We start from the raw sequence: 25,610 nt of genomic DNA, 5'->3' as shown, positions 1-25,610 counted from the left end.
AGCCCTCGCCCACGGCAGGCGGTACCTTCCACCGCCGCCAGCCGCGCCCCCACCATGGCCGCCACAGCCCCGCCCGCACACCGCGACGAGACCGGCAGGGAGGGAAAGGCGCCGCGGCGCATGCGCGCCGACCGCCCCGCGCGCGTACCGCCGCGGAGCATGCTGGGCCCGGCGCCACGGCCGCGCCGAACCCTGCGCTCCCGGCGGCTCCGCGCGTCGATTGGCTGTCCGGCGCTATCGCCCCGCCTCCCCGGCCCGAGCGACAGGCGCCGGGGCCAGTCGGGCGGCGCGGTGGACCGTCTGCCCCGCTTGCCGTCCGGTGGGCGCCGCGGCGCTTCTGGAAGGATCCCGGGAGCAGGGCCCGGCCGGGGGCAGGCGAGATGTCGGGGCTGCTCCACACCACGCTGAGCGGGCTCAACAGCGACTCCTACTGCGAGATCAGCCAGTACCGCGACCAGCACTTCCGGGTGCGCCCGGCGGCCGGGCCCGAGGCGCGGGGGTGAGGGCGGCGGGGCCCGAGGCCGCGGAGCCCGGCCGGGGCGGCGGGGGGGGGGGGGGCTGGAGCAGCGCCTGAGGAGGAGGGCTGTTGCCGGGGCAAGGCCGTGCGAGGAGCCGGCGAGCGGGAGGGCACCGCATCTCCGGGGCGGCGGGAGGTCCCCGCCGGGGCCTGGCGACGGAAGCGGGGCGGCAGGCGTGCTCACCTTGCTGCGTGCTCCCTCTGCCCTCAGGGTAGCAGGCAACTGCAGGAGAAATCCCTGAAAATTTCCTCTACGCTGTATGTTGGCAACCTGTCCTTCTACACCACCGAGGAGCAGATCCAGGAGCTCTTCTCCAAATGCGGAGACGTCAAGAGGATTGTCATGGGGTTGGACAAGATCAAGAAAACCCCCTGTGGCTTTTGCTTTGTCGAGTATCCTTTCTGGTTCCCTGCCACTGTCAGCCCATGTGTGGTTACCACTTTTACTTCATCTTTGCACAGCAAGCTTAGTTGTACTGCTGTTGAAAACCTGAAAAGGAGTGATAGTCAAGTGCTTTCTACCAGGTGCTTCCCTTCCAACCTTGCTACTTCCCCACCACCTTAATTGAGAGACAGACTGTACAGCGGTGCCATGGGTGAAAAGTGCTACCACTGCTGTACTTTCTGGAGGTGGCAGAGAGCTGCTTTAATTTGTTCATTTCTTTAATTATTTTAGGGCCAAAATGAGAACTGTTACAATCGTGGCCAGAGCACATGTTCAGTTTCTTACCTTAACTTTACACCTGAATGAAGTAGCAGAATAAGCCATGGCGGTATTCCCAAGCACAGGGTACACGCTTGTACAAGTTGTACTGTGAGCTGTCTTTGCAAACTCTCCTGTGAGGCCTGCCCCTCTTGTTCAAATTCAGTCAAGTTCATGTAGTATAAAAAGGCATATTACAGATTTCTTGCCCTTAGCAAGGCTTTAATGTGTTTGTTTCATCTGCTTGTGAAATAAGTGATCCAAAGCTACTTCTTGTCTGTGCAGGTACTAACATTAAAGTTCAGAATCCTTGCTGAGTGGGAGCTGGTTTAGCGTGGATTTATATAAGCAGTTTTTGATCCCATGGAGAAAAGCAGGAAGAGTAGAAAAGGCTGGAAGGCAGGGTTTTTCTGCTTCTCAAATAAAATAGTTCTCTCTTTTATTTTCCCTGTACCCAACAAGATAGCACTCATAGTTCTCCTTATAGTATGCTTCAGATACTACACAAGAGCAGATGCTGAACATGCAATGCGATTTATCAATGGCACACGACTAGATGACCGCATCATTCGAACTGACTGGGATGCAGGGTTTAAGGAGGGGCGACAGTATGGAAGAGGAAAGACTGGAGGACAGGTAATGGCAATACCAGTTCATACCTTGAATTTGATCCCCTTAAGACTGTGTACTGTTTTGCTAGTTTTGTCTCATGCAGAACAATGTGTAGACTGTAAAGACCTGATAATGAACTTCAGCCACTCCCAGGTTGTTTTGGTAACTGATGTCTGGCGTTAAAAGCTAGAAATGGAACTTAAGGCCATTTCTGTCTAGGACTCCAAACTTCCTGCAATGCAAGCAGAATGTTCCCTAATCCAAGCTAGTACTCTTAAAATGATGCAGAATTTGAATGGAGGGGGACAGCATAGCTGCTAGGCCAATCTCATAACGCAGCATTTTGCCCCAGTGCGAAGGTGAGGTTCCTTTGCAGATTCTGAGGGTGGAGGGGAGACAACATTCTGGAGGCCAAGCCTGGCAATTCAGAAAGCTGGACTGCAAAGCTGAATCAAAATATTTTGGGGTCTTCTTTGCTTCTTGTCTAAAAAGACTTCAGCCATCAGATATATCCTCATTTGTCATTTTCACCACCATTACCACCTTTTTGGTGGATTATTTGAAGAGATTTCAAATGAGTCAAAATGCTTCTAATCTGAACTTCAGTTCCCCACCAACTGAGCAGGGAGGGGATGATGATTCTGAAGCCTAGCACAAGACAGACAGTGCAGGGTACTAATATCTGTGTTACTGCTGTGCCCCAGGTGCGAGATGAGTACCGGACAGACTACGATGTGGGAAGAGGCGGCTTTGGCAAGATCATTCAGATGCAGAAGGCAAATCATCAGCCTGCAATCTATTAATTGCCTCATGCGTCCTAGCTCATAGAGGGCTCTGTCCTTCCAGAGCTAGCCCTGTTCTCGCATTTTGGATTGGGGTAGGGAGTGAGATCCAAGTTCCAGCAAAAGGTGACCCTCCTTAGACTGTGGATATACATGTATTCATTCCCCCTTCCTTCTGGGCTAGAGAGGATGTTCTGTGCTGATACAGGGCAACAAGGGAAAAAAAAATGGACAGCTCTGCAGGATTCTGGGTAAGAAGAAATGCAGTATGTCACACACACCTCGTGCTATGACATACTCTTTATGTTGCAGCTAAGCAGGTGGCTTCCTCCAAGCTGTGACTGCAGCCACGGTTGCTCTCAAATGGAACTTCTTAAAAGCTTACCATCATCGGAGCCCTCCAGGTGCCTGGGCACCTTGTGGGGATGCACAAGAGATTCAGGTTTCCAATTTACACCCTCATCTGCTTACAAAGCAGTACCACTATCTGGATGAGAGAAGTGGAACAAGGTCTTACAATCCACTTGGAGGTGCTCGTCTGCACATCTAGCCCTTGGGTTGGTCGGGGCCTGCAGAGCATTTCTTTTTATGATGCCCCCAGTGCTGCCTGGCTTTTCAGATCCTCACTGTTCGACGTGATTTTGTTAAAAGTTTCTTTTAATTTTTTAAATAAACAGTTGTATTGGGTCTGGCTGAGATGGAGTTAATTTTTCCCCTAGCTGCCCTCGTAGTGCTGTGCTTTGTATTGGTAGGTAGAAAGGTGTTGATAACACCAGTGTTTTGGCTACAGCTGAGCAGTGCTCCCACAGCATCAAGGCTGTCTCTCCAACGTTTCCCCCCCTCACCCAGTAGGCTGGGGGTGGGCAAGATCCTGGGGGGGGACAGAGCCAGGACAGCTGATCCAAACTGATCAAAGGGAGTTTTCATACCATATGACATCTGTTTAGCAATAAAAGCTAAGAGAAAGGGGTGGGGGGGAGGCATTCGTTATTATGATGTTTGTCTTCTGGAGCAACCGCTCTGCTCACTTAAAGCTCTACTTCCTGGGAACTGGCTGGACATCACCTGCTGATGGGAAGTAGAAAATAAATCTTTTGCTTTCCCTTGCTTCTACACGCAGCTTTGCTTTTGCTTTATTAAACTGCCTTTATCTTGACCCATGAGTTCTTTTCCATCTTATTTTCTCCCCCCCCCATCCTGCCGAGGAGGGGAGTGATAGAGCAGCTTGGTGGGCACCTGGCATCCAGCCAAGGTCAAGCCACCACAGTCCTTTTTGGTGCCTAATGTGGGGCTCAAGACAACGGCAGTATTGTATTAAGCGTGCTATAGCTATAGTAGTTATTAAGTAGCAAGCTTCTGTGCCAATCACAGAGTTTGTTGGCTACGCTGCTTATCTCTTTATTTCACTGAGCTTGGGAACATGTTCGTATGAACAATGGCTTTCTGCTTTTCCCTGGCATTGGTAACTTTGCTGTGCTGGGGGAGCTATCTTGTGGAGAGGATGAGGGAATACCTCTCCCTCTTTCTACCCAGGCCCAGTGTGGGTGGTTTTATTATGCAGGCTCCTAAGGTCCTTGCTTACCCTTGCGGGAGCTGTTTAATACTACTAATTAACACTATTGGCATATTATGGGGTTTGTGGAATCTGGTGTCATCCTGGTGTAAGAGAAGACAACTTTTGGGTGAGGCAATACTGAAATGTGCCCTGAGGTGGCCAGTCCCTGGGTGGCAGGGTGCGTGGAAGGATTTGGGCAGGTGCCTAGGGCAGTTGTCACCTCCCATAGCCTGGGACTTTACACCTGAACAGGCAAGCAACCCTGGCAAACTCATGTGCCACCTGATAGAGGGGTGCCTTGCCTACCCCAATGAAAACCAGCAGCTTCTAGCACTGTATTGGGACTTGGCCTGTGCCTACTGAGACAGAGTTCAGTACTGTCAGAGCACTGTGGTTAAGACAGGGACCCAAGCTACCTTGGAATACCTTGACTGAGATGAGGGTGCAAACTACACCCGAGGACATGATAGTAGAGATAGGGACCCAAACAACAACTAAATTGCCCAGTAGTGAAAAAGAAAGTGGACAAGGAGGTCACTGGGTCCATATCATCAATTAGTAAGGGAGGAGGAAGAAGAGGAGGGGCTTGATCAAGAAGTTGGTCCTCTGGCAAAGAAATTGGAGGAAGAAGTGAGAGAATTCAGACACGAAGCAGAAACTACCTGGTCTCTGACCTCATCAGAACTTTGGGACAGGCAGAAAGATTACAGCTGCCAGCCAGGTCAGTGGATTGCTGCCTGGCTGCTCCAATGCTGGGGTAACAGGACTGACAGTCAGTAATCAGAAGGTAAGGAAGCCCAACAGCTGGGATCCCTTGCTAGAAACCAGGGAATTGAGAGAGGAATTGGAAAAGAATCAACAATTTGCAGTCTCTGGAGATGGCTCCTCTCAAGTGTGAGGGCAAGAGATCCATTCAAGGAAGATCTTGTGAACTCCCCAGGAAAGTGGACTACTGCAGATGAAGCCATCCAGTACCTGAGAGAATTAGTGGTGCTGGAAGTAATCTACAGTGATCTAGACAATGAGCAGGTCTCCAAAGATCCAGAGGATGTCCTGTGCACATGGGCCATGTGGAGGAAGGCAATTCAAAGTGCACCTGCATCATATTCTAACAGCTTGGCAATGATTTGCCTGGATATGGATACACCAACTGTGGAGAGAGTGTCTTCTGAAACTTTGAGGAAAATCTCTGTCCTTCCTCATCCCTATGGGCCAGTGCCTTGGCTGTCAGGGGCACCCCAAGAAGTCAGTCCTCTCCTGCCCCGGCCAGAGGGTGTCCCGGGTTTGGTTGGGATAGAGTTAATTTTCACAGGAAGCTGGGAGGGGGCACAGCCAGGACAGCTGACCCGAACTAGCCAAGGAGATATTCCATACCATGTGATGTCATGCTCAGTATATAACTGGGGCTGGGGTGGAGGTGGTATCACAGCAGGGGAAGTGGCAGAGCATCAGGTTGCGGGTGGTGAGCAATTGCATTGTGCATCACTCATTTTGTATATTCTTTTATTAGTACTATTGTTATTGTTGTAACTTCTCTCCTTGTGTTGTCCCGGTAAACTGTCCTTATCTCAACCCATGAGATTCTACCTTCTTTTTTTTTTTTTCTTTCTCCTTTATGATTCTTCATCCCACAGGGGGGGCAGGGGGGGAAGGAGTGAGCAAGCGGCTGCTTTGTTGCCATCTGGGCTTAAACCACAACACGACAGAGGGAAAGGGAGCCTAAGGCACAGAGTGCCATGTGGTGCATTCTGGTTCTTCCTGCGTGACCAGGGGGAGGACATGAGGAAGTGGGGTGGTGAACCCACCTTTAAGCTGCAAGCCCATGTACATGAACCGAGAGGGAAGACAGCTGTTAAGAAGGGGTCACCCACAAGACTGTCAGCGTAGTTGCTGTAGAGACAAAAGGCAGCAATCGGTGATCTCCCAGACATAGAAGGACTGAAATCACTTCCTTTGATCCTGGTGAGGGGCCTTCTGGTCTGGCACTGAAAGGGTCAGACAGTGAATACTCTGACCAGGAACAGGAATAGAGGGTCCCTGCCTCTGGCCAGGAGTTGGAAAGGGATGACCAGGTTTACTGGACTCTCTGGATTTGATGGCCTGGCACATCAGACCCACAGAAGTATAAGGCTTTGGTAGACACTGGTGCACAGTGTATGCTGGTGCCATCAGCGTATAGGGCCACAGGACCCATTGGGATCTCTGGACTGACAGGGAGATGCCAAAAATTGTCTGTATTGGAGGCTGAGGTGAGCTTAAGAGGGGACAAGTGGCAAAAGCACACCATTGTGACCAGCCCAGAGGCCCCTTGTATCCTTGCCATAGACTACCTCAGGAGAGGGTACTTCAAGGACCCAAAAGGGCACCGATGGGCTTTTGGCGTAGCCATTGTGAACACAGAGAAGATCAAACAGCTATCATCTACCCTGCCTGGCCTCTCGGAAAATCCCTTCATTGTAGGGTTGCTGTGACTTGAAGAACAGCAGGTGCCAGTTGCCACCAGGACAGTGCACCGGCTGCAATATCACACCGAGAGTCCCTGGCTTCCATCCATGAGCTGATTCATCAACTGGAGAGCCAAGGAATGATCAGCAAGACTCACTCACCTTTTAATAGTCCCATAGGGCCAGTGCAAAAGTCTGACGGATGGTGGAGGTTAACAGTAGACTATCGTGGCCTGAACAAAGTCACTCCACCACTTGGTGCTGCTGTACCAGACACATTTGAACTCCAATATGAACTGGAGTCAAAAGCAGCCAAGTGGTATGCTACAATTGACATTGCCAACGCGTTTTTTTCAATTCCTTTGGCAGCAGAATGCAGGCCACAGTTTGCTTTCATGTAGAGGGGTGTCCAATACACCTGGAATTGACTGCCCCAGGGGTGGAAGCACAGGTCTACCATTTGTCACGGACTAATCAAAACTGCACTGGAAAAGGGTGATGCCCCTGAACATCTACAGTACATTGATGATGTCATCGTGTGGGGCAACAAGGCCAAAGAATGTTTGAGAAGGGAAAAAGAGTAATTCAGATTCTTCTGAAAGCTGGTTTTGCCACAAAAAGAAGCAAGATCAAGGGACCTACACACGAGATTCCGTTCTTGGGAATAAAATGGCAGGATGGACACCTTCATGTCCATATGCATGTGATCAACAAGATAGCAACTATGTCTCCACCAGCTAACAAGAAGGAAACACTAGCTTTCCTAGGCCTTGTGGGATTCTGGAGAATGCATATTCCAGGTTATAGTCAGCTTGCGTTACTCTATCAAGTAACCCAGAAGAACTATTTTGAGTGGGGCCTTGAGCAACAATAAGCCTTTGAGCATATCAAACAGGAGAGAGCTTGTACAGTAGCTCTTGGGCCTGTCCAGACAGGACCAGCTGTGCAAAATGTACTCCACACTGCACCTGGGGAGCATGGTCTAACCTGGAGCCTCTGGCAGAAAACATCAGCAGAAATTCAAGGTTGACCATTAGGGGTTTGGAGCCGGGGGTATTGAGGATCAGAAGCCCACTACACCTCGACTGAAAAAGAGATACTAGCAGCATATGAGGGGGTTCGAGTTGCTTCAGAAGTTGTTGGTACAGAAGCGTATCTCCTCTTGGCACCACAATTGCCCATGCTATACTGGATGTTCAAAGGAAACATCCCCTCTATACATCATGCAACCAGCACTACATGGAGTAAGTGGGTAGCGTTGATCATGTAATGAGCTTGACTGGGGAAACCCAATCACCGAGGAATCCTGAAAGAGAGCATGGACTGGCCAGACGGCAGAGATTTTGGAGCATCGCCTAAGGAGGTGGCTTGTGCCCAAGAGGCACCACCATATAACGAGTTATCAGAAGATGATTATGCTTTGTTTACTGATGGATCCTGTTGTGTTGTAGGAACCATCAGAAGTGGAAAGCTGCTGTGTGGAGTCCCACACAACAAGTTGTTGAAGCCACTGAAGGAGAAGGTGAGTCAAGTTAGTGTGCAGAAGTGAAAGCTATCCAACTAGCCCTAGAGATTGCTGAACGAGAAGAGTGGCCTGTACTCTGTATACTTAATCCTGGATGGTGGCTAATGCCCTATGGGGGTGGCTACAGCAGTGGAAGAAGACCAATTGGCAGCACAGGGGTGAACCTATCTGGGCTGCTGCATTGTGGCAGGACATCACTGCTGGGGTAGAAAACATTGCTCTAAAGGTATGTCATGTAGATGGTCACATGCCCAAAAGCCATGCCACTGAAGAACATCAAAACAGTGAACAAGTAGACAAGGCTGTCAAAATTGAAGTAGCTGAGGTGAACCTGGACTGAGAGCATAAGGGTGACCTGTTTGTAGCTCGATGGGCCCACAAAACATAGGGACATCTAGGGAGAGATGCAACGTACGGATGGGCTCGTGATCGAGAGGTGGACCTGACCATGGAGACCATCACACAGGTCATTCATGAATGTGAAATATATGCCACAATCAAGCAAGCCACATGAGTAAAGTCTCCCTGGAATAGAGGGCAATGGCTGGTTTTTCAATATGGTGAGGCCTGGCAAATTGACTGTATTAGACCACTGCCACAAACATGCCAAGGCAAGTGCTACATGCTCACCATCATGGAAGCAACTACTGGTTGGCTAGAAATACACCCTGTAAACCATGCCACTGCCTGAAACACCATCTTAGGCCTTGAAAGGAAAATTTTGTGGTGACAGGATACCCCAGAAAGAATTAAATCAGACAATGGAACTCATTTCCAAAATAACCTCATAAACTCCTGGGCCAACAAACACAACACTGACTGGGTACATCACATCCCCTATCACCCACAAGCCTCTGGAAAGATTGAAAGATGTAGTGGACTGTTAAAGACTATGTTGAGAGCATTGAGCAACAGGGCATGGAAGCACTGGGATATAAATTTAGCAGAAGCCACTTGGCTGGTTAACACCAAAGGATCTGCTAACTGTCCTGGTCCTGCCCAAACAAAACCCCTACATACTGTGGGAGGAGATAAGGTCCCTGTAGTGCACATAGGGAAGTGGCTGGGGAAGGCAGTGTGGATTGCTTCTACCTTGGGAAAAGGCAAACCCATTCATGGGCTTGTTTTCGCTCAAGGACCTGGATGTACTTTGTGGGTAATGTAGAAGGATGAGGAGACCTGGCATGTGCCTCAAGGATATTTAACCTTGGGGGGGAAAAATAATCTGTGATGTGAGCTGTATGTTGTAGGAAGTGATGTAGCAGGAATGACCTGAACGGATGAAGAGTGAGTTTTGCAAGGAACTGGATGAGTGCAATGATGACCCAAACCAAGCCAGTGTTGGTGCCCAACAATCAAACCTACTGCTTCTCCTGTCCCAAGCACCCATCTTGACAGATGGGGCCCAAGTCATGGCCCGTTCTTATGAACATGTGGAGGAGTGGAAGAAGCCCATGGAATGGGAGAATAATATCTATCAGTTAAAGGACAAGGGATAGTAGTTAATGAGAATGTATAAATCTGTATGTTGGGTATAAAGATGGTTTAAGTATGTAGCATAAGTTGTAAGTGTTGGTAAGAAGGGATTTCAGTAATAAGAATTAAATCCAATGAGATGGTTAGAAAATAGATATATGTATATGTATTAAATTATGTGGGACTTGAGCATGACGCAAATGGTATGGAATAGGCTGTCTCTCCAACATTCCCCCCCCTCACCCAGTAGGCTGAGGGTGGGCAAGACCTTGGGAGGGGACAGAGCCAGGACAGCTGACCCAAACTGACCAAAGGGAATTTCCATACCATATGACGTCTTCTCAGCAATAAAAGCTAAGAGAATGGAAGGGTTGTGGGGGGAGGGTATTCGTTATTACAACATTTGTCTTCTGGAGAAACCACTATGCCTACTGAAGCCCTACTTCCTGGGAAGTGGCTGGACATCACCTGCTGATGGGAAGTAGAGAATAAATCTTTTGTTTTCCTTTGCTTCCACATGTGGCCTTGCTTTTGCTTTATTAAACTGCCTTTATCTTGACCCATGAGTTCTTTTCCATCTTATGTCTTCCCCTCTGCCCTGCTGAGGAGCAGAGTGATAGAGCAGCTTGGTAGGCACCTGGCATCCAGCCAAGATCAACCCACTACAACAGTGAGTCCTGTACATGTTGCAGATTGTGCATCAAAACCACTTGCTCTATGACACGAACTGGGGGGGAACATGTCCTGTTGGTGTCTTAAAGCTGCTGGTACTTGCAAACATGATGATGGATAGTAAAAGGGGGCATGCATCTCACCGTGGTTCTCTTGGCTTCTGTCTTGGTGCTGACTTTTCCCTCTTCTGTTTTGCAATAGCTGATGGCTGATGTCAGAAGGAAGTTGCTTATAAAGTGTACGACTGCTCTGAATAAGACAAGTCCTTCTCTTTCACATCAGCAGGTTCTAAGAGAACTTTCCCTTATCCTGTCACCTGTTCCACAATCAGAGGAGTGTATAAAGTGAAACAAAGGCCCAGGGTGCACTGCAGAGAGGAAGGAACCAGGAACTCCCTTCCCTGTGTTTATGACAGGCTTTCTTCCCATTTCAAGAAGAGCATGGCTGACATTCTCAAACCTGTTCTTAGGGTCCGAACAAGAGATGAAAACTCTTTCTGATCTGTCCCCAAGAACCTCTCAGGTAGGGCAGGTAATTCCATTGAACAAGTTGAATTCTGTCTGTAAATTGGGTTTGTATTATGTGAATAATAGCAGCTGCTCCCTGCCCAGTAATGTGTAATCATGATTTTTCATGCATTATCTCATCCAAGATAATAGAAACTGTTGCACACCCATCTGCAGACCAGGCATATGACTTAAATTAGTTTAACACTGACATTACCCCAAAGTCTTGATAAATGAGCTGGAGGGTTTGTTACATTTAGTTTGTTGAAATGTCACCTACCTGTTTGTTTTTCAAGCCAGGTTGCTCTGCCTGTACAACTGTCACGGGTCTTGAAGGAACTGCATGTTTAGTCTTCAGCAGGTTTAAGCAATGACAGCATTGAGAAGCCTGTGATGCAGGCTGCCCCAGAGATGCAGTGAAAAGGAGCAGGACATTGACTTAAGAGTGAAAAATACAAGCAGCCATCTGTCCAGCCTGTCAAAGCAGCATCAGCATGAGGTCCCTTGTGGAGAATGTGAATTACAGAGGGAATAATTGCCTGGGCAAACACAGCAGGGAAATGGGAAAACTTAAGGAAGATGGGGAGAGGTATCAGCCATGAAACTCTAGGATTAGCAAAGGAATCTCTTGTGTATGAGGTAGGGAAACATAAGACAAGCTTTCAGTTTGCTCATGGAAAAGCCTGATGTGGCATGTTGGGCACATCAGTCCTATGCGACAGAACATGCAGAAATGTGTTCAGTCAGGTGCCTGGGCTGGTTTTTGACTGCAGAAGGCATCAGTCCCTATTTTTGCAAGATACTGTGATTTCAGCTCTACACAGATCTCCCTATCCCACTTACTTCAGTCTGGAGGAAGTGTCTCCAGCAAGTCCCAAACCAGGGCTAGCAATCTATGCACTGTTCCTCTTCCAACATAACCTTTGCAAAGAGATTTATGCTTTTATTCAAATACATTTATTTGCCTAAAATAATCCACCTCAAATAATACAGCTGCAGTAAATGTCAGGATCCCTTCCTTCTACTGTAATCCCAGACAGAACCAAAGAGACATGAGAAAGTTTACAAGTCAGTAGGTGGTCCCAGCTCTTGGCCCCTGCTGCCACATGTAGGTATCCACATGGCACCATGCTGCATCAGTCAGAAGAGATGTCCTTGCCAAGAGCATTCCCAAGCACGGTGGCTGCCAGCGTCCTGGAGCAGCCCCTCCTGCCCTGGCTGAGCTCCTGGCTGTGGCACACTGTGTGCCCAGAAGACTCAGGCTCCAGGGCTGCCTTTCAGACACCTTTCATCAGCACACAAAGGTCCTATTAGGAGAGAAAACCCTTTGTCCTCATATTGCTGGGGCAGTGCCAAGCCAGGCAGTGCAGCCAACAGACTGACAGACCTGATGACACCCAAGAAAAACCAGGTACAGCTTAGTAGCAAGCATGCGGCTGCCTCTCCAAGTCATGAGCAGTTAACGTGCTGGAAGCAGAGGCCACTTTCCCTGGCTGACGGCCAAGCTCTTTCTGTAAAGAACGCTGATGCTGAGTTCATGCCAGCACCAACCAAAGGAACTTAAACCACACTTCAGACTTCCTGGGGAATCAGGACTTGGACTCCAGTGAGTTTCTGCTGGATCCCTTGTGATCTGTGGAGACCCTTGACCTCCATGAGAGAACAAAGTGGAGCAGTTTTGCCAGGAAACACTGCTCATCTTCAGGCTTCTTGGCCACACTCTCGCTCAGGTACACCACACTCAAAGCCATCTGCACTGGGGAGCAGAAGAGGCAGGCTGCGGTTCTCATTCAGTGTGACAGCTTTTAGAGTCCCCTTTGATCCAGTAACAAATCTGAGCAAACTTTAGAGCGGTCAGGCGAATGGCAATATTAGTCATGGTGCTCCCCAGCCACTTCCAGCCACTGGTGGCCCGAGAAGACCCTGATCACCTTCCTCTCCCATTCGTGTCATATGGGGTCCCACACTTTGCCATACACCCCAGAGCTGTATGCACCAGGCTGGCATCGCAGTGCTGGCAGATGAGGCGGACCATCTTGTCCTCCACCCCACAGCAGCAGTAGACCAGCTCGCCCAGCTGGTCGCTGTCAAACCCCGAGAAATTAATCTTCTTCCCAGCCATCTCCTCTGCTGCCAGAGCTGCCATCAGCTTCATGTGCAGGCACTGGCGTGGCCTGCACAGCTCCCAAAGGGCATAGTTGTAGTTCACGCTGACTGAGTTGGGACCCCAGATCCAGCCCATGGGCATCTGCATGTGCTGCACCCAAGCCCAGCGCATCACCAGCCTCCCCATCCCCATTCTGTTGCCAGCACCCTGCACCGGTGTCAGGAAACCCACCTTGATCTTCTCGGCCCCCTTCACATAGTCTTTGCTGTCGTGAATGCAGTGGGTGGCAGTGAGGACATGCCACTTGGACATGAGCACGCCCATGCAGCCCATGGAGATCTTGACAGTGGCAGAGGAGGGGTAGTTCATCAGGAAGTGGTTCCCACTGATGGAAAACCACCTGTCTGTGCCATAAATCTGCCACTTGAGTCGCACATGCTGCCTCCACTGTCTCCTCTCCATGCCACTTGCATGGGGGCTCACTTTCCACTGTGGTGGGGGTGCAGGTGCCGTTGGGATACACTGTCTCGTAAGAGAGGTACTCCTGGAAGTCCTGAAGGACCAGGGCAGCCTCCCGCTGGGCATGGGCATTGTCACAGCATGTTGTCAGCTCCGGGACAGGCTGTGACAAGAACCTTTGGCTAGTTGGAGCGTGGACTGGGGAACAAGAGCGGGAACCAGGTCACCAGCAGCAGCACTGGGAAGAAAGAAGAGCAAGAGAAGAGCAACCACCTGGCAGCAAATCATTGTGCCAAACCTGCAAAGGCAAAGCAAGGAGAGCATTAAGCCTGCACGATTAGAGAGCCGGCCACCTGCCGCGGCTTGGGGCTGGGTGGATTATCGGATGCATGCATCCTCGTGCCAGCTACTGGGTCGTGCATACTTAAGCTGTTACCACAGAAAGCAGAAGGGTTGGGACCTGCCTGGAGCCAGGTGAGTAAGGAGTGATAGGAATCTCACCTGGCACCAGCTTTGATCTCCTGGACGGTGAGGCCCTGCAGCGCAACCCAGCGCCACTGCAGAAATATCATGAGCTGAGGAGTTTGCTCTGTCATGCCAGTAATCCTGTCTGCCTGAGGGTGGATTCCAGGGCTTCGCGTCCCGCTGAGGGATGCGTCCCACCCAGCAGCTGCTGCAGCTCCACTCCACCAGCCAGTCACCTGCAGGGAGGAGGATCTGATGGTACCTGCTCACTGGTCCTACAGGGAAGAAGGTGGCTCATTAACTCCTCAGGTTGAAGTACTTGGTGTCACAGAGCAGTGTGGACCAGCCAGCCTATTTTAACTCCCAAATGGATCATTGTACACAATTTAAAATGTAATCAGCTGCTACATCTCCATGTGCCAGGCCCACCCCTGTTCTGGCAGGGGAGCAGTGCAGCGGGCAGGTTCCAATGGCTCAGCAGCACAACCACCCGTCTCCATCCTGCCCCAAGCCTGCATACCCACACAGGCTCTTCCTTGGCAAGCAGCTGGTGTGCAAGAGAGAGCTCCTCCAATGCTTCTGCTGGGAAAGCCCCACGTCCCCCCCAGGCAGCCTGGGTCTGCACCAGACACGTGGCAGTGTGTGCGGTTATGAAAGCCGCAGGGCATGGGGTGGAGCCAGGTGGGGAGGGAGGCCGAGAGCCACCAGCTCTCTGCACCCCATGCACCCTGACCCACCAGTGCTGCATCCCCAGCATGGCCCACTGCCAGAGCAGGTCACTGTCAGCCAGTGGCCACAGCCAGGCCTCCACTGCCATGCTGCCCCAACTGCCTGACCCCTCAGCACGGCTTGGGCCAAACACAGCCAGGGCCACAACCCTCCAGCTCCCCTTTAATTCCAGGGGGGACGGCAACAGGGAGATCACAAAACAATCCCTGGCTGTAGCTCCCGGGGGGGTGGGGGGGCCTGCCTGAGTGCCACCCCCAGCACGGCACTACAACCAGCAAGACAGCACTGAAACAGGAGCCAGCCCTGCCTCCCCTACCCATGCTCCTGCCCACACTTGTGCCCAGTCTGCCCAGCACCCATGCAGCGGCAGAGGCACAGGCAGGGGGGCAGCTTCAGGCTTGTTTGGTTCCTTCCAGGGCTCTGCTAGCCGCTCTGCTGGGGCTGGAGCTGCCCTGGGGAGGCCCACGGCTGGGCGGCACGCAGGAACGCAGCCTTTGCTGCCAATCTGGGTGTAAACTCCCCGGCTGTCGGCACAAACCACCGGCAGCTGTGTGCAGCGTTGGGGACCGGGCCTCTCAGCAGCAAAGCCGGGCTCTGCCTTTTGTTGTGTTTTCTCAAAGCAGAAAATGGCCCCTTCCAGACTGGCCCACCCTGAGCCCCCAACACCTGACAGCCTTCACCCAGGAACATGCTTCCCTCCCGGCCCCTCTCTGCACAATGGAGCCCCGGGTTGCAATCAGAGCATCTCAGCAGGCCACACACAGGCTGGCGCAGCAGCAGTTAAAGCAGTGGGAGCAGCCTGTGCTGAAAACATGCTAGGGCTCTGGCTTGGTGTAATTCACAGCTGATGCACCGAGATGTACAGTAATGCCAGCGGGGCCCGGGAAAGGCAGAGGCACTGCCCAGCAAAGGATGCAGTGCCATCCCTGGCAGCTCTGCCAGCTTGGATGAGGTGGAAGGAGGTCGCGGGCAGAGAGAGGCAGGGTCCCTCCAGGCAGCCAGGGGCAGGGTGTCCAGCATGGGGCCCAGGGCTGGACAGGGCTGCTGCGCTACTGCCAGCACCTGCGCCCATAGTGAGATGGCACTGACCCATTGCACCACACCAGCACAGACTGAGGGCTGCCAGACAGCTGTTTCCCTGCCGGGCTGCCATGGTGGGAGCTGCCCAGGGTTTCCAGCACCCTGCTCCATGTCCAGAGCTTTGCCAGTCCCAATGGGTGCCCAGGATGAGATGCTTGTGCTCAGTGGGATGGCCTGGAGCCATGCACGGACATGCCCATGGGCGCATGCAGGGGGACATGGGCACAAAGGCATGGGGGGGCTGCAGCAGTGCTGAGCCAGGGGGTGACGGCTGCAGTCGTATCATGGGCCCATTGCCCACTACAGCACCCAAACCTGGGTGTATGGGTGCCGGGGGAACTGCAGGCTCAGGGCTCAGCAGGGCCCCACGTGCTGCTCCTGGCCAGAAGATACCCACCAGGTGGGGTGGTGGGACCCAGCACAGCACACTGAGGCACCAGCATGACCAGGAGAGCTGGAAGGACCTGCGAAGAGCCAGTGCTGGGAGTCAGCTGTGCCTGAGGGCTGGAGCCTGAGGCTCCAGCAGGGCACCCCAGCCTGGGGCAGTGGGGCAGGCAGTGCCCAGCATGGGGCCAGAGCAGGTGCTGCAGCCCCTTTTACTCCAGGCACAGCCCTGGGGCAGGGCTCAGCTCCAGCCCAGGGGCCAAGCAGAGCTGATGGTGTGGGGCCCTCGCCACCGACCATGCAGTGACCCTGCTCCACTGCCAGTAAACAGGGAGAGATGCCAAAACCATGCAAGATCCATCTGCCCTAAATTAGTTTATTTTGCAAAATAATCTGTCAGGGTTGATTTAGACCAGACCAGAATCTGGGAAATCACGTTCTCACATGGATGCAGCCCTGCTCCTGGCCACACTTCCTCTGCAGGCCATTGCTGGAGCCTCCAGGAGATATTTCCAAGGTCTTCACTGCAGCTGCTGCCCTGGGACCTGGTGACACACTCCCACAGAGCACAGGGACTGCAGGGTGGGGCCACAGCAGGCTGGTGTCCTGCCCACAGGTACCAGCAGCGCTGGGTTGAGTTGGCCTGGAGCACTGCTCCACGGTTCCTGGCTCACTGTCCCAGGGGACAGTGCAAGGGCTGGTGGCTCGTCGGCAGGTTTCAGACAGGGAGGTCACCCAGCACAGCTAGCTGTGGCCAAGCCCTGCTCCGTGCTGGCACCAGCCTGGCACTCGGCCCGGTAGCACGTGGGGTCCTGCCTGGGGGTCCGTGACCACAGGGCATTAACATGAGATGTAGCAGGACCAACAGAGCCAAGCACTTAAAAACCATTTAGTTTAATAGGTATAAAAGTCGACATTAAAACACCAATTATACAAAGGCATATGAGGTTGGACACTGCTACGGCTACACTGTGGACATCTTCACAGACACCCGAGCTAGATGCTCGTACCAAGCAGCATGGCCAGGGCAGCACCAGACTGCTGGCAATACCAGAACAAACCACCCCAAGCCTCATCGCATGCTGCCATGTACACGCCTAGCGCTTGGAAAGCACAGAGAGGAGGTGGTGACCACAGCCACATGGACAGACAGAACGAATACAGCTGTGCCATCACATGGGGCCTCCCATGTGCAGGGAAAGCAGCATTTCTGACAGCAGCTTACAGCAGGAGGGCCATACCAGTGTCACTGCCCCTCAGCAGGGTTGGGGGGGATGGCAGAGACCAGCCCCAGGCCACCGGCGCTCCCACCTGGCGCGGGGACTCGTCTCCGTGACCTTTGCTCTGCAAGGGGAAAGGGCAGCACACAACCCAGTTCTGTGGTCCTGACTTTGGGACTCGCTCCCTGCGGGAGAGGGGATGGATGTACCGTGCGGATCATGATCTTGTTCCCGAGCGGGAATACTAGCAGAGATCCACGGAGTGCCAATGCCTGGTACCTCAGACTGCAGCAGCCCCAGGGCCGAGGTCCAGTCCAGGGTGGTGCAGAGGCTTTTCTACTGTGGCACAGGGTTCTTCCGCATTTTTCCCTTCCACGCTGTTCCGAATCCCATAGCCGAAGTAAATCATAAAACCTGCAGGACAGTTTCCGCAATGAAATGCACAGCGGTGGGCTGCCAGCATAACAGCGGGCACCGTGCTCACCTCCACAGGACACCTACCCACGGCCATCCAGATGGCAAACCGCACCCAGGTGCCAGCACTCAGCTGTACCATCAGCAGGATGTTAACAAAGATGCTGAAGATCGGTAGGAGTGGGAGGAAAGGTACCTGCAAGGGACAGGAGGAGCCATGTCAGCTGTGCCTTAAGGGACCCGGCCAGGCTCGAGGATGTTCCTGGCCACAGAGGGATACCACCCCACCACAGCCTAGAGAGCACCTGGGCACTGCCACGCTGGGGACTGCACCTTGGAGAGCTGCGTCTCGGGGCCCTGGGCTTTCCTGGACAGTGACTGCCCAGAAGCAAGCCCTGGCAGACCCTGCAATGGCCCAGACCCTGCTGGGGGTCCGCAGGGATGCAGACGCCAAGCTGCTGGGGGCTGCACTCACTTTGAAGTTCAACCGCGCGTTGCTCTGTGGCTGCCTCCAAACGATGATGGTGGGAATGAGCAGAGCCATGAGGAGCAGCACCAGGGCCACGATCCAGCCCACGCTGGCGTCTTTCAGCGCGGTCACCTTGAGGGTGAGGACCACGCAGATGACCGTGATCAGTGTGGCTGCAAGAGAGGGGGCAATCAGGGGGCTGCACGGGATGTGGCCCCCCTGGGACACCGAGCCTCACCAACAGCTGGGCTGAGGCACCCACTCCTCTTGGTCAGTTATGGGTCTAGCACGTGCTGTCTCCAACACCCCCCCCGAAGCCTCAGGAAAGTGCTTTGCTGGGGGAACTTGCCAGCCTGTCAAGAAGTGGGAAGCCTGCATTTGGCTAGGCTCGAACCCAGCTCTGATGCTTACCCAGAGCTGGCTGAGCCGCCCCATTCTGGCTGCACAATGAAGCCATTGATGGACGGATCAAACCTTGCTGGCCAAACCCGAGCGCTCTCGGGGAGCTGAAGACCACTCTCACTGGGTGGCCAGCCTGGGCCAGGCTCGTCACAGGGAGCTCTCGTGACCACCCATGACCACCCATGGCTGGCTTAGCACCCATGTCCTCCATCAGCCGCTGTGTGCCCCAAACCCCAACCGTGCCCTGCACTTGGCACCCTGCTCAGGGCAGAGCAGGTCCAGCACCCACTGGCACTGCCAACAGCAGCTGGCAGCCTGTGCTACCTGGCCCCTCTCCTCTGCCCGGTGTGTCCACCATCCCCTCCCAGCTCTGCAGAGACATGCCAAAATGCTCTGGCCTCTGGCAGGAGGGGACATCGGCTGCCTGCTCCCACTCACTCACCGATGACTGAGACACAGACATAGACAATACGCCCCGAAAGCATGGTGGGGGTGTCCTCAGGCGGGTTGAAGAGTGTTGCCAGGGACAGTGTCTCTTTCTGCTGGGCACTGGCAGCGGTGACGGCTGGGTTCATGATCACCCTCTCCTCCTCATTCCCGTTCAGCTCCAGCATCTCCATGGCCTTTGGGGAGTTCAGCTGCCCGGACTGGTACCTGAGCAGACAGGACAAGCTGCAGCAGAGCCTGAGGAACTTCCCAGCCCAGGGGGACAGTGGGCAGCACCCTCATATCCCTCCTGCTCCTCCAGCCCCACAAGCTGCTCTGGCAGCGGCCCCGTGACGGCCACCCCATAGATGTGCCCAGAGACACTGCGCAGGCTCTTGTGAGCAGCCTCCACCTTGGGGGCTTGATGCTTCCCCAGGCTGTGCCCCCTGGGAAAAAGCTGTGGCCACAAGCCCCAGGCTTAATGCAAGGCACATCAACCCCGGGCACTGCCACGTGAGAGGAAGCACCCACCGGAGGATGAGCACACACACCGCCACCAGGGAGTAGGCCAGCAGCGTGCCGATCGACATGAGGTCCACCAGGTCCTTCAGGTCAAGCAGGAAGGCCATCACCGCTGCAACGAGGACATGCAGCATAAGCACGGCTCCAGACTGCCACAGGGCCAAGCGTGAGGTGGTGGCCAGGAGCCTTACCCGCAAGGAGCCCTGAGGTGATGGTTGCTGACAGAGGGGTCTTCGTGCGGTTGTTGATGCTGGAGAGGAACTTGAAGAGCAGCCCGTCCTCCGCCATGGCATAGATCACACGGGGCATGGGGAACATGGAGCCCAGCAAGCTGTTGGGGGAGAGATGGCTCAGGGCCTGCCCGGCAAGCTGTCCACACCTGCCACCCAGATGGGGGGGGGACCAGCTCTGTGCCAGGAGCAGGACAGCAGCCAGATGGGGCAAACCCCCAGCCCAGCCAGGACGCATGCTGCTGGTCCCTGTGCCGTGCCAGGCAGTGCCAGGGATGGAGCCAGTCCTACCTGGTGGAGAGGGCACAAAGCGAGCCGACAGCAACAGCGTAGCGGGCGGGCTCCCAGCCCACTGCCTTGAAAGCCTCAGGCAGGGGGCTCTCCTTGTTCAGGAGGAAGTAGGGCACCATGAGGGTCAGGGCCGCAGAGACCCCGAAATAAGCCACGAAGCAGATGAGGAGGGACACAATGATGCCAATAGGGATTGAGCGCTGTGGGTTCCTGGCTTCCTCCCCTGTGCAGAGACAAAAGGCAGCATCTGTCCCTGCTCCATGGCACAGGACAGGGCAGCTGGCCCCAGAGGACGAGCCACAGCAGGGACTTTCCAAGGCAGCGTGGGGCTGGGCAGCAGCAGGCAGGGGCTGTTGGAGAGGAAGGGTCCCCAGCCGTGCTGCTGCACTGGCAGAGTCTTCGGCACTGCCGGGAGCAGAAGCGTGTGGCTGCAGCCCCAGCTTCCAGGCATGCAGCTGCCTGGCAGCTGGGGTCACAGCCTCTCTGGCTGTGCCAGCCCTCTGCCCCCACCAGCAGCTCCCGCTCCCCGCAGAGCCCGCTGAATGCGGATCTTCCGTGCATGTGGGCACAGCGATGCAACCACCGTGCCCTCTGTCCCCTGGCCTTTGCAAAGGCGTGCTCTCCCACTGCACCACACTCCCCGGCAAGGGGCTCAGCAGCCAGAGTAGGAGGGAAGGAGGTGGCTGCCAGGCAGTCCCTGGCGGGGGGGGAAGCACAGGCAGGGAGGTCAGGGAGAACAGCCTGTACCAGCCACCCACTAAGTAGATTCCTGGGGGAATGAGAGGAAATTGAGAGCTCCCTGTGCTCCAGAGAGCGGCAGTTCTGCACGAACTCAGTCATTTAGAAAAATGTTGCTTGAGGCTGGGAAATAACCAGGAGGCATTAGGAATTCCCAGCACTGTTGCAGCCTCAACTTGGCAGCGGAAAGGCTCCCTGCTGTCCCGGAAGCTGCCTGTGCAGGCAGGGTGCAGCCCCGCTCCCACTGCTCGTTGCAGGGAGCCCCTTTTCCTGGGTCAGGGCAGGCTATGAGCCCTTTTGTGCTGGCCCAGCTGCAGACAGAGCCACCGTGGGGAAAACTCCCAGGAGTGGAGGGATGAGCTGTTTCCCACGCCATGGAGCATCCTCCCCAGTGGGCCCCAGCCAGCCACCAGTTGCGCTGGGGAAATGCCCATGCCACCCTTGCCCAAGGTGGTACCTGTGGTGGCAATGCAGTCAAAGCCCACGAAGGCATAGAAACAGGTGGCAGCACCGGTCAGGATCCCTTCCAGTCCGAAGGGGACAAACCCACCAGAGCCGAAGGCTTTTTTGCTGGAAAGGAGGGAGGAGAGCAGCTGCCACAGGCTGCATGGACAGCAGTACCAGTGCCAGTCCTGTGCCAGACCCTGGCATGGCATGGTTGCTCTCCTCACCTGGTATCATCCAGTGGGTCCAGGTATGAGTGGTTGATGTAGTCCTCCTCTGAGAGCTGCCAGTTCTTGATGTCTCCCTTCACGAAGCCGGCGATGATGACAAAGCCCAGCACCACCAGGTTCACTGCCGTGAAGATTTTGTTCACGAGGGCAGATTCGCTGACGCCAAAGGCCAGCAGCGCTGCAGGGACGAAAGGAGTGAGTGGGGACCCACCGGGCTCCCATGCCACCACCCATAGAGCCACGGAGCCACTCCTACGCACTCACCGGTAAGCAGCCCAATCAGGATCAGGGCGAAGAAGTCCGGGCGCTCAGCCAGCACCCCTGGCAGGTGCAGTGTGGTCTTGTTCATGAAGAAGGTGGAGATGTGATTGCCAATGATGTTGTCAAATGCTGCGCTCCAGGCTCGAGCCACGCTGGCTGTGCCTGGTCAATGGCAAATCTGTGCATTAGTCCAAGCCCAGGGCAGAGAGGCACTGGCCACCCCCACCCCAGCACCCACCTCCCTGCTGATTCCACCCCACACCTTGCTCCCACAGCACCACACACTGCCCCCACAAGCCCCCCACTCTGCCAGTGCCATGCTGGAAGGAGCCTGGGCACATGTGCCAGCATCCTGCCCAGCCCCTTACCTATCACATAGGAGAGGATGAGGTTCCAGCCAGTTGTGAAAGCCCAGATCTCACCAACGGTGACATAGCTGTAGAGGTAGGCAGAGCCGGTCTTGGGGACACGGGCCCCAAACTCTGCATAGCAAAGTCCAGCCAGTACCGATGAGAGAGCAGCCACAAGGAAGCAGAGGACGATGGAGGGACCAGCCATCTCCTTGGCCACCTCCCCAGCCAGCACATACACGCCAGCCCCCAGCGTGCTGCCCACCCCCAGGGCTATGAGATCCAGCGTGGAGAGGCAGCGAGCAAAACGTGTGTCCTCAGAGCTCAGATCCACCATGCGCCGGCGGATCAGCTTCTTCCCAACACTGGTCATTTTTCCTCCAAACATCTTGTCCTCTCGTGGGTGGTGCTCAGCTGCTCAAAACCCCTGCAAGAGAAGGGACCGCAGGAGTGTGAAGCTCAGTGTCCTGCAGGCAGCAGGACCCACAATGCAGGAAGCAGGGCAGGCAGCGATGCCCACAGGAGCTGTGCCTGCTCCCAGCCAACCCGTTGGCACCAAGCCCCTGCCATGCTGGTGGGGCAGAGACCATGGCGGCTCCCTCCAAGGCACTGTGGGGCTGTGCATACCCCACCTGCACAGCCCCTGCACCAGGAGAGTGAGCCAGGGATGAACCCAGCAAGTCCATGGTGGAAATAGGCTCATTGCACAAGCCCTGTGTCGTCTCCACCATGGGCCTCCCGGGCATGTCCCAGAGCTTGCCCACTGTCTCCCAGCAACTCCCCACTGATTTGGCAGCCTGGAGATCCCTCAGCCCAAACTTGACTGCTGGCGCATCCCTCCAGCCAGGCGTGTGGGCGTGCACAGCAGCGATGGCAGGAAGACAAAGCATTCCTCCAAATGAGGATTTGGCAGGCTGGGCTGACTCACTGGGACACAGCCATTCCTCCTTTGCTCCCAGCATCTGCACTACACCCTCGGCAGGGATGCACGGCCAGACACAGAGCGCGGGCCCCCGGCGCACATCCCTTGCATGCTGACAGTGCTTGCCAAGCGGCCCGCACACTGCAACGGCAGGCTGCAATTGCCCTAAATGTGCAACACACCCACTTCCCTTCCTCACAGCTGCCACCCATCCCCTAAAAGCTCTGGGAGACGAGCACCCTGTGGAGCAGGCAGCCGGCACAAGGTGAGAGGAGCTGTAAGGAAAGCGGCTTTCAATGCCCATGGCCGCAGCTGGCACCCCGTGCCCAGCACTGGACCACCCACCCACCAGCACCTTCTCCCCACCAGCTGCTCCCTTCATTGGGAAACAAAACATGCTCCAGTCAGGCTCCTGGGGCAGCACCGACACCACGCTGTATGGATCAGCGCAAGTATACACGAGGATGACTTTGTGACCCTTTTCCACCGAGGGGGATAACCAGGGTTGCAGTGGCAGCCACCAGCTCGGCTGCTTCCCCATAACCAGCAAACCAGCCTGTTTCTGGAGAAACCTCCTCCTGAGCTGGCACATGCCATGTTTGGCCTTGGCCCACGGAGCTGTCGCAGGCCAGGGCAGCCTCTGGGCCAGGTTTCAAGGGAACAAGTGCCCCAGCACTGGCACCCTCCCCAGCCACTGCCTGGACAGCTCTGTCTGTCTTCCCCAGCGCTGCTCAATTGCTCCAAGGATTTCTGACACCCGACGCGAGCTCTGCAAACTGCAAGCGCGGGGCTGGCAGCAGAAACGTGCTCAGCCCTTATTCCCAGGGCAGCGCAGAGAAAAAAGCGCGAGCGTGCCGAGAGGGACGATGTGGGACAGCCTCCCCCTTCCTAGCCCTCGCGGGCCCTGCTGCGCTGGGATTCGCCGTGCCCGGGGAAAGGAACACGAGAAGTGCCCAGACCCTCACCAGCACCCGTCGGAGCCGGCCTAGGGAGAGCTGCTCAGGCGGGTCGGCCGGCTCCGGGGAGGCTCAGCCCATGGCCGGCGAGGTGCCTCGCAGACAGCCACGCTGTCACCCGAGATGGAGAGCGCGCAGCGAGCTACGGGCGGGCACACGAGAGGAGAAGCGACGTGTCGGGCGACAGCTCCCGCTGCCCGCCGCCTCCCGCCGCGGCTCGGGACAGCAGCCGCGGGCCGTCAGCCCCCGCTCGGGACCCCCACCCCAGCCCCCGCGGGGGCACCTCCAGCCCCCGGGAGCCGCCAGCCACGCTCCGAACCGCCGGGGAACCCGGCGCTGCCCCGGGGACGGCGGGACCGGGACGGGAAGCCGCGGCAGGTCCCGGCCGCTGCCCGCACCGGCCCCACGTGCGCTCGGCGGCTGATGCAAGCGCGGCACCGGTTGCGCCAGGCTCCGCCCGGCCCGGCGGCGGCGCCCGCCGCCACTCACCGGCGGCGCGGCGCGGCTCGGCTCGGCTCGTTCCGGTGCGGTCCCGTTCAGCTCCGCTCCGCTCGTCCCGGGACTGCCGCCGCTGTCGCCGCCGCCGAAGGGTTGAAGGGCGGACCGGCTCCGCCCGCCGGAAACAGGCACCGGCCCTCGCACGCCCCGGGTGCCCCCCCCACCCCCGCTCCCGCAGACCCGCCCCACGCGAAGCGACGGGCGAGCGGGACCAGCCCCGCGGCCGGTGCGGGGAAGCCCGTCTCCGCCCAGCCCCACCCGTGCCCGGTTCGCCGCGCCCTGCCGCCCCCCAGGTCACAGATTTAAAAAAAAAAAAAAAAACAAAACACAACCAATCCATAAATTCAAGTCATAAATGGCAGCGGGGCTGAGGCCAGGCACGTCTCGGCCCCCGGGAGTGCGGCTGCTGCGGGCGGCAACGCCGAGCCCAGGGCAAGGGACCGTGCGGCCGGCGGCTTCAGCTGTGCTCCCCCGGGAAAGGCCACAGAGGGGGCGGCTGAGGGTCCCCCGAGCCCTGATGTGCCAGGAGGGCAGAGCCTGCCCGGGCCCTGCCCTGCCGGGGCTGGGAGCGAGGCGAGGGCTGGGGCGCAGCGAGGAGGCCGGCCCTGCCACAGGGAGCGCGGCCGGAGCTCAGCCCGAGGCGTGGAGGGGGGCTCTGCCCCGACCCCCGTGTGCTCCGCAGGGAGTGAGTCCCCGGCCAGCGCCCACGCTGCTCCGCTACAGTCTCCTCAACTCCGGGAGCAACAGGCAGCTCTAAGTGATGGGAAGCACCAGTCTCGGGAGAACTGTTTGGCAGTCGAGCCGGCAGCCAGAAGCCAGCACCCTTCTCTCCAGCACGCAGGCTGGGACCAGCCGCCCAGAAACCTGCTCCTGATGCAATCCAGCGTTCGCGTGTCGTGAGCACCTATTCAAACAGGCATCGCAGGCAAGGCTCTGCTCCAGTGCCGCTGACGAGGATGCAGAGGCAACAGGCTTCCAGCCGTTTGCAGCAGAGCAGGCAGGAGCAGCGGGCAGGGCACTACAGGCCCCGCGCTGGGTGCCTGCCCCCCCCCCCCCGCCGCCTCCCCCGTGGGTGCACACACAAGGGCCGGGGAGACAGAAACGCTCCGCTCGGCAAAATGACCTCAATGGAAACAGCAACGCAGCATCCTGCGAGCGGAGCTGCCGGGCAGTGACGCAGGTTCTCCTCCCGCCTTGCGGATGAATGAACCGTGGCTCAGG

General features: G+C 55.8%; 4 protein-coding genes and 1 long non-coding RNA gene across 16 annotated transcripts in view; 2 read left to right on the top strand and 3 right to left on the bottom strand.

The window, feature by feature from the left end:
- Positions 1–176, bottom strand: part of TEX11 (testis expressed 11) — a 34,199-nt gene extending 34,023 nt beyond the window's left edge. For 9 of the 10 annotated variants that reach the window (XR_008239231.1, XM_052814142.1, XM_052814139.1 and 6 more), the window contains exon 1: positions 26–121. Coding sequence is in view for 9 of the 10 variants with exons in the window: in XM_052814142.1 (XP_052670102.1) it covers positions 26–56 (31 nt within the window). In the remaining variant the exon portion in view is untranslated. Of the gene's footprint in view, positions 1–25 lie in introns of all 10 variants that reach the window. The other variant, XM_052814136.1, reaches the window with a different exon arrangement.
- A 68-nt stretch (positions 177–244) lies between these two features.
- Positions 245–3,301, top strand: LOC128154074 (nuclear cap-binding protein subunit 2). 2 transcript variants are annotated; one of them, XM_052814149.1, is made up of 4 exons: positions 245–499; positions 729–910; positions 1,718–1,856; positions 2,537–3,301. In XM_052814149.1, exons 2-4 carry the CDS (start codon positions 861–863, stop codon positions 2,633–2,635), a joined length of 288 nt encoding a protein of 95 aa, XP_052670109.1. In that variant the 5' UTR covers positions 245–499; positions 729–860; the 3' UTR covers positions 2,636–3,301. The 2 variants fall into 2 exon arrangements, with proteins under 2 accessions (XP_052670109.1, XP_052670108.1); XM_052814148.1 differs by having other exon boundaries at positions 266–467.
- Positions 3,302–3,586: 285 nt separating this feature from the next.
- LOC128154075 (uncharacterized) lies at positions 3,587–10,173 on the top strand. Its single transcript, XR_008239232.1, has 2 exons — positions 3,587–8,135; positions 9,862–10,173. It is a non-coding gene; the product is annotated as an uncharacterized LOC128154075 (long non-coding RNA).
- Positions 10,174–12,211: 2,038 nt separating this feature from the next.
- Positions 12,212–13,954, bottom strand: LOC128153727 (serine protease 23-like). The gene is given in 6 exon segments (XM_052813366.1): positions 12,212–12,666; positions 12,668–12,794; positions 12,797–13,382; positions 13,384–13,538; positions 13,541–13,656; positions 13,860–13,954. Coding segments are annotated over 6 exon segments (1,167 nt in total). The 3' UTR covers positions 12,212–12,578.
- A 2,940-nt stretch (positions 13,955–16,894) lies between these two features.
- On the bottom strand, positions 16,895–24,527 carry SLC7A3 (solute carrier family 7 member 3). 2 transcript variants are annotated; one of them, XM_052813875.1, is made up of 13 exons: positions 24,381–24,527; positions 22,032–22,440; positions 21,667–21,825; positions 21,400–21,580; positions 21,186–21,298; positions 19,991–20,213; positions 19,661–19,800; positions 19,479–19,581; positions 18,964–19,175; positions 18,126–18,292; positions 17,738–17,846; positions 17,516–17,650; positions 16,895–17,421 (listed from the first exon to the last, which is right to left on the bottom strand). In XM_052813875.1, the coding sequence occupies exons 2-12, from the start codon at positions 22,399–22,401 to the stop codon at positions 17,517–17,519; spliced, it is 1,911 nt and encodes a 636-aa protein (XP_052669835.1). In that variant the 5' UTR covers positions 22,402–22,440; positions 24,381–24,527; the 3' UTR covers positions 16,895–17,421; position 17,516. The 2 variants fall into 2 exon arrangements, with proteins under 2 accessions (XP_052669835.1, XP_052669834.1); XM_052813874.1 differs by lacking the exon at positions 24,381–24,527 and adding an exon at positions 23,901–24,070 and having other exon boundaries at positions 16,895–17,650.
- Between the last annotated feature and the right edge of the window lie 1,083 nt (positions 24,528–25,610).

The sequence above is a fragment of the Harpia harpyja genome, chromosome 18 (genome assembly GCF_026419915.1).
Source record: "Harpia harpyja isolate bHarHar1 chromosome 18, bHarHar1 primary haplotype, whole genome shotgun sequence".
Lineage (NCBI taxonomy): Eukaryota > Metazoa > Chordata > Aves > Accipitriformes > Accipitridae > Harpia > Harpia harpyja.
This window is presented reverse-complemented; position numbering and strand designations above follow the sequence as displayed.